The sequence below is a fragment of the Procambarus clarkii genome, chromosome 10 (genome assembly GCF_040958095.1).
Source record: "Procambarus clarkii isolate CNS0578487 chromosome 10, FALCON_Pclarkii_2.0, whole genome shotgun sequence".
Taxonomy (NCBI): Eukaryota; Metazoa; Arthropoda; class Malacostraca; order Decapoda; family Cambaridae; genus Procambarus; species Procambarus clarkii.
Window position 1 is genome coordinate 34100318 of NC_091159.1, and position 15365 is coordinate 34115682.

At 42.3% G+C, this 15365-nt stretch overlaps 1 protein-coding gene across 7 annotated transcripts in view; it reads right to left on the reverse strand.

Moving 5' to 3' along the window:
* Positions 1-1186: 1186 nt before the first annotated feature.
* LOC123748405 (protein odd-skipped-related 2) overlaps positions 1187-15365 on the reverse strand; it is a 49779-nt gene continuing 35600 nt past the window's right edge. For 3 of the 7 annotated variants that reach the window (XM_069321851.1, XM_069321848.1, XM_069321853.1), the window contains exons 2-3: positions 8644-8853; positions 1187-2782 (exon numbers count right to left, since the gene is read on the reverse strand). In XM_069321851.1, the coding sequence (XP_069177952.1) occupies positions 2735-2782; positions 8644-8853 (258 nt within the window). In that variant the 3' untranslated portion in view covers positions 1187-2734. Of the gene's footprint in view, positions 2783-3160; positions 3215-8643; positions 8857-15365 lie in introns of all 7 variants that reach the window. The other 4 variants (XM_069321850.1, XM_069321852.1, XR_011227994.1 and 1 more) reach the window with 3 other exon arrangements.

The following is a 15365-nucleotide window of genomic DNA, read 5'->3' on the forward strand; positions in this document are numbered from 1 at the left end:
CACTCCCCCAGGAAGCAACCCGTAGCAGCTGTCTAACTTCCAGATACCTATTTAGTGCTAGGTAACAGAGGCGTCAGGGAGAAAGAAACTCTGCCCACATGTTTCCGCCTTCACCGGGGATCGAACTCGAAACCTCAGGACTAGGAATTCGAAGCGCTGTCCACTAAGCGGTCAGGGCCCCTCAGCCCACTTGGAAGGGATCAGGATAAAGATTTGGAATGGGACGGGGATGGGGGGGGGGGAAGGAATGGTGCCCAACCACTTGGACGGTCGGGGATTGAACGCCGACCTGCATGAATCGAGACCGTCGCCCTACCGTCCAGTCCAAGTTGTTGGGCAGAGGAAGAGGGAATATGAATTCAAAGATTGATTGAGTAATGAAGATTAAGCCACCCAAGAGGTGGCACGGGCATGAATAGCCCCTAATAATTCAAAGGTACATTACAGTAATATGCAGTCAATTTTGGTGTGCTTAGGGGAGGGGTGTTAACTCTTTGAAGAGGACGGGTTATAAGTGGTTCCTGCATGCCTATTGGTCCACGGGAGACATCTCCCGTCACGCAGGGTGCAGCCGCATCTTCACAGATCTCCAGTATCATCTATTGATACTGGTAATGGCTCAAAAGGGCCACCACTTACGGGCTATTCGTGCCCGTGCCACCTTTTGGGTGGCTTAATCTTCATCAATCAATCTATTGGTCAATTTGGTGGGTGATAGAGCATCACCTGGCAGTTTGGTCTTGGTCTTGCTGAAGGAAGGACGAATCGAGATCTGAGTTTGAGCTTGATAACTCGATGAGCATGTTTGATGACAAGTACTTCTGCTTTGTCCAGTCTATTATTGTTAATATAAGCCTCGGTAATTATGGTGTTGTTGGTCAAGATTTATATAGTAATTAAACACATATGTCTTATGTGATTTGATAAAATGCTATGCCCAAGATTACCATCCGAGTGCCGGCGGGGAAGTGGTTCAAATAGCTTCGGCTATTACTTCCTTATGTCCGGTCGTGATGGTCAAGTGGATTAAGGCGTCCTTTACATACCAGTTGCGTTGCTCCTGGCAGTATGAGTTCGAGTCACTTCTGGGGTGTGAGTTTTCAGTTGCATATAGTCCTGGGGACCATTCAGGCTTGTTCGCACATATATCATATCAATAACATTTGAGGATAAATAAAATAAAGGCCAAAGCCAAGCAATTTATTCAATATAAGAACATAAATTTATTCATTTAACTAATGGCACTATGAGAATTCACATGACACCAGAGTGCCACATTCTTCACTAGCATTAACCTAGGTTTATATTTAAGAACTAAATAAATTTTATTATATAAATCAATATAAAGCTTTTACTGGGCAATACTGCAATGAACTAGAGTTGGGCAAGTACAAAAAAAAAAGAATAACAAATTGTGTAAAGAAACTATTATTTGCATATATATCAAATTGAATGAAACATGTAATAAAATCGAAAATATTGAGAACACAAAATTTTTATTAATACATTGTGACGAAGAATATATATTTTAGATCACAATGTTTATGAACGGGATTTATTTAAATATATATATATATATTTATAATATAAAAAATCTGTTGACCCCTGCTTGCCCTTAGACTTAGCTTACGGACACACAATATACTTATATAATTCAAGCTGGTATAACGTTTGGACTAAAGGATGAGGGTGACATCACCAGGATATATTTAGGTCATACTCAGTGTTTTATCAGCATATCTTAAGGATATACTATGGTTATATTCACATTCAACATTTATTTCACATATATACTCAGCACACCCTCAGGATATTTGCAATATAACCTTAGTACACATACAGTGAATACTTAAGGTGCATTCCGATTATATTCAGAGTATATTCATGGTATAACCGGATTATATTCAGTGAATAACTAAGATATATTCCCAATTATATTCAGAATATAGTCATGGAATAGGTCGATCAAGATATACCCAAGATACATATATGGTATATCAGTGATATATTACAGATAAACTGGGAATAAATCTTATTAAATCCCATCCCCTGGAAGACTTTAATCTCCCTCTCTTGGTAGCTTTCAGCCACACTTTGCCACACTTGAAATTTGAATTCATTACATATATATATATATATATATATATATTAGACCTCATTAGGAATGTCTGAGTATATACACTTAATGTGGGTGGTTGGTTGATTCCAAGCGAGGGAGAGCAAGGGGACGGAGAGGAAGAGGGAGAGGGAGAAGACAGGATAATAGATGCGAGGGAGAGAGGGGAAAATGGAAGGGTGAGGACGTATAGAACGTGTTATGGACGCTGGAGTACATAGGTAGACAACGAATTGATAACTTTAGAGGAAAGTTGAGAAAGAGAAAACTGGGAGAGGAAGGGGAAGGTATGAGGGGACGGGGAAGGCGTGAGGGGGACATGAGGGGAAGGAAGGAAGGTACAAGGTTAAGGGGAACCTAACATACACGGCCTCCGTGACCTTACCAAGGCGGCAACGTGCACTACAAAATAAACAACAGAGATCTAGTCACACTTCCCCAAAGCTCCGTCGCTCCCCACACAATAATAATAATGTGTAGCATTACTTACAAATGATCTATTTTTATTTATCATGGATATAGACAACAATATGGTTACAAGGTGCAGGAAGGTACGAGACGGGGTTCGAACCAGGGATCTCAAGTTGGGAGTCGAGGAACACCAGCTGAACATCCACTTCACCACAGCTTGTAGGTCAGGGTCGCGTAGTTGTAATTCTTTAACTCCTGTTAAGAAAGAGGAGACACAAAAAAATACTCATGAGAAAGATGTGTCCGACCCTAAGGACGTGGTTAGTGGTTGTTTAGGCATAAGAACAAGTAATAACAGCAACAAACAACAACAGCAACATCAACAACAACAAAAGATATGGCAACACAGAGCCAAGCGCCATTTGCTAAGTCAGGAGAAACAAACACAGTAAAAGCCCCCAGCAGCCATGCCTTAAGAAGCACTGTAATAATTCACAAGCACAGCCCAAGCAAGCACACACACGAGGCGGCTACAGCGCCGCCGCACCGCTGTGGCTGCAGCTGCGGCTGCGGCTGCCTCGTGTGTGTGGGTGCCGGGTTGTAAAGCCACAGACAAGATGGGTGTGTGTTTACCTGTATCTATATATTAGAGCCTCATGACATTCCATACACCTGGAAGGAAAACTACTATGAGAAAATACGGTGAAGCTACACAAGGGTTTCCGCCTCTATCACACTACGCCATAGTGACCAACACGGCTGGTCGGGACCCCCGCCTCACCACCTCACACTAACCAACAACAACTTGTATATGTCATGACAGGAATAATACACAAATATATATAGCATGATATAGACATTAAGGAACACACTAATATGATTAATTTATATTAGAGACATGTAAAAACTCTATTGTTATATAAATCATACAAATGCAATTAACCTTCATACAATTTGATTTATTGATAAATATTTTTTATCAATATATATATATATATATATATATATATATATATATATATATATATATATATATATATATATATATATATATATATATATGAGTGTGTGTGTGTGTTTACTAGTTGTGTTTTTACGGGGGTTGAGCTTTGCTCTTTCGGCCCGCCTCTCAACTGTCAATCAACTGTTTACTAACTACTTTTTTTTTTCCCACACCACACACATACACACACCCCAGGAAGCAGCCCGTGACAGCTGACTAACTCCCTGGTACCTATTTACTGCTAGGTAACAGGGGCATTCAGGGTGAAAGAAACTTTGCCCATTTGTTTCTGCCTCGTGCGGGAATCGAACCCGCGCCACAGAATTACGAATCCTGCGCGCTATCCACCAGGCTACGAGGCCCCCCTGTGTGTGTGTGTGTGTGTGTGTGTGTGTGTGTGTGTGTGTGTGTGTGTGTGTGTGTGTGTGTGTGTGTGTGTGTGTGTGTGTGTGTGTGTGTGTGTGTGTGTGTGTGTGTGTGTGTGTGTGTGTGTGTGTGTGTGTGTGTGTGTGTTAGTGTGAGTGTGTGATTAAGACAGGAATTGTCTTAAGTACTTTCGTATTTAATAAAACATCTTCAGAAGGATGGATTTACAGTGATTGATTGATGAAGCTTAAGCCACCCTAGAGGTCAGGCTGCTATCGCGGGGAGGATACTGCTTGACAGTATTTATGAGGGTGTCCAGCTGCTGGACACCTTTTTTGACCAGAAGAGTGGCAGTGTTGATGCTTCAGGCTGGTTACTGCAAGATTCAGGGACTCTTAAAGCTCTTCTAAGGTCGTTGGTTGCTTCACATTCCATGAGATAGTGAAGTAGTGACTTTTCTGTGACAGTTTGGCAGAAGATGCACTCTCTCTGTCGGGGTTCACCAATCTCCCAGTTGCATCTGTAACCTAGACGTAATCTATATAACCGAACTGCTGCTTCCCTGTGGATTCCTTTTGGGATATTTAACCTGTCTAACTTGGTGGCCAGAAGTTACCATGTTGCAGGTGGTGAACCTTCTGCTACTCTCTGGTGTAGATGGGCTTTGTTGAGGTGTGAGTGTTTTTGGTGATGATGTTTTTTATGTACTTTAGGTTAGGTTGGATTGTTTCATGTATCACTGGATGACGATTTGCCAATTTAGCAATTTCATCGGCGATTTACAGATTGATTGATAAAGATTAAGCCACCCAAGAGTTGGCACAGGCATGAATTGCCCGTAATATGGCGATATACAGTTGATTGATGAAGATTAAGCCACCCAAAAGGTGGCACGGGCATGAATAGCCCGTAAGTGGTGGCCCTTTTAAGCCATTACCAGTATCAACAGATGATACTGGAGATCTGTGGAGGTGCGACTGCACCCTGTATGACGGGAGATGTCTCCCGTGTAACTCCGAAGCATCTGTACTGTAGTTAACTGAATCCATGCGGAAATTATATTGTTGGCTGGGATATACAGTTCAGTGGGTGTGGATATATAGCCAGGAAAGAGGTGAGGGTGAGGTACGATATCTTTAATGAGGTAATGGGATTTCATTCAGCTGATTTCTAGGAAACTCGAAGCCTGGACCCGACGCGTGTGTGAGATAATGGGATATTAATAAGGTTTTAGTGAGGTAAATGTGTGTCAATGATCCTACTCAAGTCGCCTTTTAACTAACTAATCAAAAATTGATCTAAATTATACACATCACTGCTAATGTACAAATTAAATGATTTCGTAATATGCATTAAAGCAGCTTCAATAATGATCCTATTGGAAATGATTTTTACAATTAGTTGTTGAAGAAACCATCTGCCAAACAATTTGTTGAGAACTTTCTGACAAATAAACCAACAAAGCATTAAACAATTGGCCGTTTCTTACAAAGTATTTATGTTGCGAAATTCTAAAATTCAATGGGTTACAGGCTCACCATAGCCCATGGTACATGGACATTTCGTTCTGAATAGTTAAATAAAAAACAACATCAACAACATAAATTTCAAATCTTTGGAAGTTTGCCTTACAAACATCCAAAGATTGGCAGTGGTTTATATAATTTAGATAAATTTTGGATTGATCAGTTAAAGGGTGATTTGCGTAGGATCATTGATACACATTTATCTCACTAAAACCTTATTAATATCCCATTATCTCATTAAAAACATTGTACCTCACCTCATCTCTTTCCTGCCTATATATCCGCCTCCACTGAACTGTAAATCCATCCTTCTGAAGATGTTTTATTAAGTACGAAAGTACTTAAGGAAATTAATGCATAATCATTCCTTCGTGGCCTAACATTGTTATATATATATATATATATATATATATATATATATATATATATATATATATATATATATATATATATATATATATATATATATATGTCGTACCTAGTAGCCAGAACGCACTTCTCAGCCTACTATGCAAGGCCCGATTTGCCTAATAAGCCAAGTTTTCAAGAATTAATGTTTTTTCGACTACCTTTATGATGTTAAATATGACCGAAAAAGTAAGATTAATAATTCTAACACGAATTTTCTCAATATTTCTTATGTTTCTTTTTACTGTTGATGGTAAATTTCTAGTCTGACGCGACACTTGAACGCGTTTCGTAATAACTTATTACATTTTCAAAGACTTTAGTTTACACACACACAACTATTATCTGCAAACACAACACACAACAGAGTTTTACTATGTTAATATTTAAACAACTTTTAGTGTTTGCAGGTTATAGTTGTGTGTGTGTAAACTAAAGCCTTTGAAAATGTAATAAGTTATTATAAAACGCGTTAAAGTGTCGCGTCAGACTAGAAATTAAAATGAATTTTGGAGAATTGATTTTTCAATTACCATCAACAGTAAAAAGAAACATAAGAAATATTGAGAAAATTCGTGTTAGAATTATTAATCTTACTTTTTCGGTCATATTTAACAACATATGTTTACAAGAAAGACTGCTACCAATATAAATATATATATATATATATATATATATATATATATATATATATATATATATATATATATATATATATATATATATATATATATATATATATATATATATATATATATATATATATATATGACAATGTCAGACCACGGAGGAAAAATGAAACAGGAAATTTCCTTAAGTACTTTCGTATATTAAATACATCTTCAGAAGGTCTGACCTTCTGAAGATGTATTTAATATACGAAAGTACTTAAGGAAATTTCCTGTTTCATTTTTCCTCCGTGGTCTGACATTGTCACATTCTTAATCACGTGTTTATTTTCGTGATATACACACACACATATATATATATATATATATATATATATATATATATATATATATATATAATTATGCATATACAAACATCTTAGACACTTAAACACTAAATAAAGAAGAACCACAGAGATACACACATAAAGGATTTTTATACCACATTTGACTGAGAGGACTCTTAAGAGACCAAGAGCGAAGAGCAAGAGATGACCTCCCCGAGCCACTGTGGTCAACACGTCATCAACTGACGTGTTCATCAAGAACATAATCGCCACCATGATCAGTGGCGACGTTCATGGTGGCGAAGAGTGACGATTAATGGCAAATCAAATTAATAGAATCAATGGAATATTGTATATGTTTGGCACAAGTTGTGGAGTGAGTTAGATTGTTTAACTGCATCATTATACCTTGCATCTTTCTCTTCAGCTTGCTCTGGCCGGCTTCGGTCAGTACTTGCTCTCTTACCTATTGTCTTCTTGTCAAGATGCTACGAATGCTTGACAGAAGCAATATATATATATATATATATATATATATATATATATATATATATATATATATATATATATATATATAATATATATATATATATATATATATATAATATATATATATATAATATATATATATATATATATATATATATATATATATATATATATATATATATATATATATATATATATATATATATATATATATATAATATATGTATGAATATATATGTATCACTTAAGAACTCTATGACCTAACAAGGGATCGAACCTGCGTTGCCCGCGGTCACCCCCCCTGGTACTACCATCACCATTTCACCAGACTATCCCGGCAGTGCCCGGGATAGTCTGTCTCTGCCCCCTTCTCCCACCCCTTGCTTCTTCCCCCCCTTCCTTTTCCCATCCCTTACTTGCTCCCCCTCTTCCCCTTCTCTCAGAAAAAATATTATTAAGAAGCACTGAAAAAACTCTATAGGTCTCTCAGCTAATATATTATTTCAACCCGTTCTCGCAAATTCGTAAAGTCAGTATTGACTTATTAACTACGTGCATAGGTGATATACTAAACATAATAGATACCCTTAAAAAGATTCATAGAAAACACCGACCTTACCTAACCTTGTTAGTATTTTAAGATAAGCATCTTATTGCTTCGTAATTACAATTATTACTTAACCTATACCTATTATAGGTTAGGTAATAATTGTAATTACGAAGCAATAAGATGCTTATCTTAACATACTAAGTAGGTTAGGTAAGGTCGGTGTTTTCTATGAATCTTTTTAAGGGTATCAATTATGTTAAGTATGTCACCTATGCACATATTTAATAAGTCAATATTGACTTATTAAATTTGCGAGAACGGGTTGATTATTTCATTACTAAAAACTCTATGGAAATCACACCATATATTTCAAACTTGACTGCAGGAAATTAGCATGGGAGGGGATTGTCTCTATAATTGCTAATATTTCTAGAAGCATTTAACCTAGGCCTACCCCCGACCAGCCCATATCCGTCCCCGTAATCCAGGTCACTCTCTCTGGAAATTTGGGTGGGCCTCTGCAGCCTACACCTTTGGATACACAGACACACAGACAAACATTCTATGTCTATTTCTCTCTCTCTCTTTCAATCATATTTTCTGTCTCATACTCGTTCTTTAATTTATTCTCTACTCCCCCGAACCTATTTCGTTTCCCCCCTATCTCCCCCTACCATTACAAGCCCATCAACAACCCTCACCTTCTCCCCTCCCCCCAACAACCCCCCTCCCCCCAACAATCCCCCTCCCCCCAACAACCCCCCTCCCCTCCCTGGAGCCAGAAGGAAGGGCAAGAAGAAGCAGGCTGACCGCTCTCACCTGCAGGCTGGAGCGTACACGGAAGACATCGTACTGGCACTTGTCGTGGTCCTCGTGGGAGCGCTCGTGGATGAGCAGGTTGTAGCTCTTGCGGAAGACCCTCTGGCAGTAGCGGCAGACGTAGGAGTTCTCCGTGCCGGACTTGCGGCCCTCGCATAGCACCTGGGACTTGCCGTTCTCCCACTCCCCTTCAGGCATCTTGATGGGGTGCTGCTGGTGATGGGCGGCGCGGAGGGGGACCAGAAGATACACATACGTCAGTGGGTGATAGACAGGTTGGATAGATATAGACGTGGACAGGCACGTCAGGCGGAGAGACAGGCACGTGATAACGTGGCGTAAAGAGCCACGTAGACACACGTTGTGTGAATCTCAAGGAGAGAGTTAAACTAGGAACTGAAATTATAGTTGAAGATGAATAACCACGAAATATGGTTGATAAAATAAATGACTCATGAACAATTAGAAAGATTTACAGTATATATATATATATATATATATATATATATATATATATATATATATATATATATATATATATATATATTAGGAAAAAAAGTCTTCATACATATATATACTTAATTTTCAGTACTCAAACAGCAAACCTTAAATATAATTATATACACAATAACCCATTTTGTACAAGATATACCAAAGGGGTACAATAATAGCCAGGTTTATCATATGTAGCTATTTAGTTAGGTAGTGTAATTATCTTAATAGCAGAAAGCTATTAAAACACATTAAAAGAAAAAAAGCTCTTTTTTATCCACTACAAGAGCACCCCCTAATCCACCACAACGGCATCCCTTAATCCACCACAACATCACCCCTTAATCCACCTCAACGGTACCAATTCATCCACCACAACAGCACCTCTTCATCCACCTCAACAGCACCTCTTCATCCACCACAACAGCGCCTCTTCATCCACCACAACAGCGCCTCTTCATCCACCACAACAGCACCTCTTCATCCACCACAACAGCGCCTCTTCATCCACCACAACAGCGCCTCTTCATCCACCACAACAGCACCTCTTCATCCACTACAACAGCACCTCTTCATCCACCTCAACAGCACTTCTTCATCCACCACAACAGCGCCTCTTCATCCGCCACAACAGCGCCTCTTCATCCACCACAACAGCGCCTCTTCATCCACCACAACAGCGCCTCTTCATCCACCACAACAGCACCTCTTCATCCACCACAACAGCACTTCTTCATCCACCACAACAGCGCCTCTTCATCCACCACAAAAGCACCTCTTCATCCACCACAACAGCACCTCTTCATCCACCTCAACAGCACCTCTTCATCCACCACAACAGCGCCTCTTCATCCACCTCAACAGCACCTCTTCATCCACCACAACAGCACCTCTTCCCCTCACGATACCTTCCCCTCTAAATATTTATATCCATTAAACGCCAGGAATGTGGCCCATATGTGGACAAACAAAGGCCCCTGACAGACGGCGCAGGTTCCTCGACTCGTCTGACAGCACAATTACCACCACAAACACCTGACGAAGACATTATCGACGCCGACAGCCCACGTAGTCCGAAGGCCGCTATCCGAGGGTGGGCCCCGCGGGTCGCGCCGCCTTATCGATCGTGCTATCGGTCTGGATCTGTCCACAAGGGCGGGACGGGGCTGCCTGAGGAACCCCAGGTAGAGGAAGCAGAGGGCAGGAAGAGGAGGACAGGGAGAGGGAAGAGGGGCGAGGACAGGGAGAGGGAAGAGGGGGGAGGACAGGGAGAAGGAAGAGGAGGAGGACAGAGAGGGGAAGAGGAGGAAGAGAGGGAGAGGGAAAGAGTGTCTGCACGCCGTTCCTCCACTCCATCGTAAGATCCTTGTTTACATATTCTACATATGAAGAGGTTGGACACGAGGTAGATACTAGATATGCTTAAATCAACAGACATAGCCCCTCTACACAAGGGAGGGAGCAAAGCATTGGCAAAAAATTAAAGACCAGTTGCACTAACGTCCCTCATAATAAAAGTATTTGAGAGCGTCATCAGGAGTCAGGTCACTAGTTTCATGGAAACCAATGACTTCCATAACCCAGGCCAACATGGATTTAGAACGGGAAGATCATGCCTCTCACAGCTACTTGACCACTACGACAAAATCACTGAGGCATTAGAAGAAAAACAGAATGCAGATGCGGTATACACGGGCTTCCCAAAGGCATTCGATAAATGTGACCATGGCGTGACAGTACACAAAATGAGGTCAGTGGGAATACTGGTAAAGTAGGACGCTGGATACTCAGTTTTCTGTCGAACAGAACACAGACTAACAGTCAACCATATAAAATCGAGTCCAAGCCCAGTTAAAAGCTCAGTACCTCAGGGTACAGTCCTTGCATTACTGCTTTTCCTTATTCTCACATCAGATATAAACAAGTCACAGCTTCGTATCATCCTTTGCAGATGACACATAAATCAGCATGAAAATTACGTCTGCTGAAGACATTGAAAAACTACGAGCAGATATTAATAAAGTTTTCGACTGGACAGCAGAAAATAACATGATGTTTAACAGTGATAAATTCCAGGTACTCAGGTACAGTAAAAATGAGAACCTTAAACACAATACAGGGTACAAAACACAATCAAATTTGCCCATAGTAGGAAAGCAGCATGTAAAGGATTTGGGAATAATGATTTCTGACGACCTAACGTTTAGGGAGCATAACCAAGCAAATACTGCGTCAGCCAGAAAAATGATAGGATGGATTACGAGAACTTTCAAATCCAGGGATCCCATCACAATGGCTGTACTCTTCAAATCACTTGTGCTGTCCCGTCTTGAGTACTGCTCAGTACTCACCTCCCCCTTCAGAACAGGAGAGATTGCTGAAATAGAGGGCATACAGAGAACTTATACGGCATGCATAGACACGATAAAGCACCTAAATTATTGGGATCGTCTCAAAGCTCTCCAAATGTACTCGCAAGAAAGGAGACATGAGAGATACCAAATAATATACACGTGGGAAATACTAGAGGGCCAGATACCAAATCCACACTGTAAAATAACAGCGTACTGGAGTGAACGATATGGAAGAAAATGCAGAATAGAACCAGTGAAGAACAGAGGTGCCATAGGCACAATCAGAGAACACTGTATAAACATCAGAGGTCCACGGTTGTTCAACATCCTCCCAGCGAGTATAAGAAATATTGCCGGAACAACCGTGGACATCGTCAAGAGAAAACTAGATTTTTTCTTCAAGGAGTGCCGGACCAACCGGGCTGTGGTGGATATGTGGGCCTGCGGGCCGCTCCAAGCAACAGCCTGGTGGACCAAACTCTTACAAGTCAAGTCTGGCCTCGGGCCGGGCTTGGGGAGTAGAAGAACTCCCAGAACCCCATCAACCAGGTATAGTAATCCTGACAGCGCTTTACCTTGGTAAATACCCTTTTTTCACATACTATCTCTCCCTTCCTCTCACTTTCGCTATCCCTCTCTTTCACTCTCACACTCCCTCTCACGCTCACTGTCTCTCTTGAGCTACACATTAAGTCACATTCTACATCTAAAGCAAAACTTACTGCAGTCATCTTTGCAGCTTGCTTAGTGTTGCAAGAGAGCAGTCAACATATCTTTCTCCATGTGACCCCAAACATGTCATTTTCGGGGCGAGTAAATATGATCTTACCATAAAGATGTGCGTGTAGAGGTGTGTTGAGGTGTGAGCGTGTGAGTGAGTGACTGGGGCGAGTGTGTGAGGCCGGGGAGGCAGGGCACCGCCTGGCCAGCCTCATCTCTCCCACACACCTCCACGCACTCCAGTGTCACCCAGGTACAGTTCCACGCCAGGTTCCTCCCGCTGTGGGAGTGACGGGGGGACAGGCGGAGGTACAGACGGAGGTACAGACGGAGGTACAGACGGAGGTACAGACGGAGGGACAGACGGAGGTACACACGATACTCACTATAGTCTTGCGTCACCACCCTTTACAGCGTCACGCCGGGAACAATATGGGGAACGAGTTTCTCTTGATCTGCCACTACGTCTAAAATCCAACCTCCTAACCTAACCAGAAACGTAGGAGGCCAAACAGCCCACCTAACCCATCACTTCCATACATAGTAAACGTAGATATTTGTAAGTCGTTAGTTTTCATTTAGGATGCATTTGTAACGTTTGTTACTATAACGTAGAAAACGCGAACTCTTATTTTAACTATAACTATTACTAGCTGAAGCGAAATTACCCTACAGGTTACAAATATTCCTCACACGCCTAAATATTGCTCACATGAGTGGCGGGGGGAAGGGGGGGGCAGCCAGAGGGTGTCAGGGGGCCCTCGTAATAATATAACTGCCCCCCCTCGAAAAACAATAAGAAATCTCTGCACCAAGAGACACAGCCTTCAGACCAGCAGTATTGATCAACCACCTCCTCCATCTTGGCCAATACATCTTGGGGCCAATAAACATCAACCACCGTCTCTGCTTCACCGCCCCGTCGGGGTCTTCAGCAGCTGCCAAACCGAAATCAACGACCAATTACAGTTTCAAGAGAGTGGCTGGCGGCGTGGAAGAGGCGGGGTGAGGTGAGGTGTGTGTGTATATGAGGGGCCCAGGTAGTGGGCGCCGCATGGGGCCCTCTTGAATCTAATTGATGAAGTCTATCATCTTATTGGAAGCCGTCCATCACCACCACCTCCTCGCCGGCTTGTATCGCGCCGGCGTCAATTCCCTGCCGTCTCCCTTAAGTGACGGTGTGCGCAGCTTCCAGCTTCTCCTCTCCCTGGCCGTCTCAGGGAGAGGAGACGGTAGCTGTTTGGCCCGTCTTGACGAGCCCACTGATTGAAATTACTGGTGGGAGAGGGAGGGGAGGGAGGGAAGGGTGTGGGCGGACAGGTGGGTGGGCGTGGGTGGACTGTTCCAGCTCCTCTTACTGCCTTTTGCTCGGTCTTTAATTTCTTTAATAGCTTATATCAATTTTTTTCCCCCCCTTTACACCTTTAATCGCCTCCTTAAGATGCTATCAATTCTAGACCTGATCTGTTATTCTTTTTTGTTTGTTTGTTTTGGGAGAGGAAATGGGAAGGGAACGGGTCGGGGGAGGAGAGACAGAGGCAGGGAAGGGAACGGTAGGAGAGTTGCAAGAAAGGAACTGGGAGGGTACGTATAGAGGAGAGGAAAGGATGGAAAAGGGAGAGAAAGGGTAACTGCAGAAGATACAGCACCTGTTGTGTCCGTCTCATCAACCCATCCCATCACCAGAGGTAAGAATCACCCATCCCATCCCATCCCTTCGTGTCCATGAGGCTGCAAGTGCTATACCCATTTCCCTCTCCCCCTTCCTCCCATCTCCCAGGTAAGCTGAGCTCCCATCCCCTGAAGGCTGTTTAACATATCCGTCCCATCGTTTACCTTCTTTACCCCTTCCCTATTACCCACCCCTCCCACTAGCCGGGATGGGCAACGCGTGTCAAGAAGATGCCACGGCCACAAAGCTTAGTTGCTAAGTCTTACTTAGCAAGACTAAGAACTTAGTCTTGCTAAGTTTTTCTTGCTTAGTTTTCTTGCCAAAAAAAGTTCTTAGTCTTAGCAAGACTAAGAATTTCAGTCTTACCTTCAATAGCAGCTAAAGCTTTAACTCCATCCTAAGCTGAATAACATATATTGGATGCGTGGGTTAGTTACGTAAATGTAGAATCCTAATTGTAGTTGCCTAAATGAAGAGATGTATCAGGGCAAACGGGAGACCTTAGACAAGCCACCGGCTTCCTGCCCCGGCCGAGATCACCAGTGATTGAGGGGTGGCTCACCGCAGGTAAATTTACCGAAATGTAGTTGAATTATTTCTTATCTCTCATCCGCTCCTGACAATATTTTATATGTCGTCATCATGTCTCCTCTCACTCCATCAGCGTGTCTCGTCTCATTTTACTATCATCAACTTGTGTCTAATTTGTTTGTTTTTCTTTTCAATGAGCATTGGATGCCAGTCTCTAGTTGTTATTCTGAGTGATAAACCACGTTACCTTGAGGAGTTTTCGGGGCTTAGCGACCCCGCGGCCCGGTCCTCGACGAGGCCTCCTGAATGTACTTTCTCTGTGCGCTGAGGAGGAACCGTCGACGAAAGAGCCAGAGTGCATGGAAGGGGGCGGGGGGGGGGGGGGAGTGAAACCCTGGTTGGGCTTCAAAGGAAGCCTCAGGAGCCCTAGAGGATTCAGTTGAATCCCAGGTTGCAGTGTTGTTACCATGTCGCGGCCTGGTCGTGGACGACCTCGTGGACGACCTCGTGGACGACCCTGGCAGCCTCGCTCGTGTGAGTGTGGGGGGGGTCGTCTTATTATTTATAACTCCTAATAACTTATGGGTAACTAATTATTAATACTTGTTGATAATTACAGCAGTTGTTAATGCACTTTGACAATCACTTGAAATATCCAAAACGAATGTGCATAGTGGTGTTGACCGTAACGAGTCGTTACACAGCGGTGTTGACCGTAACGAGTCGTTACACAGCGGTGTTGACCGTAACGAGTCGTTACACAGCGGTGTTACCCGTAACGAGTCGTTACACAGCGGTGTTACCCGTAACGAGTCGTTACACAAAGATGGCTCCATTAAAACTGGTGATTTTACGAGCCGTCATCGTGACTCGTACTGATTTTCTCCTTAATCAGTCGCTATGCAGGACAACGAGCGTGGCCTCAGACACTCTTCAAGCAAGGATGAGATAAG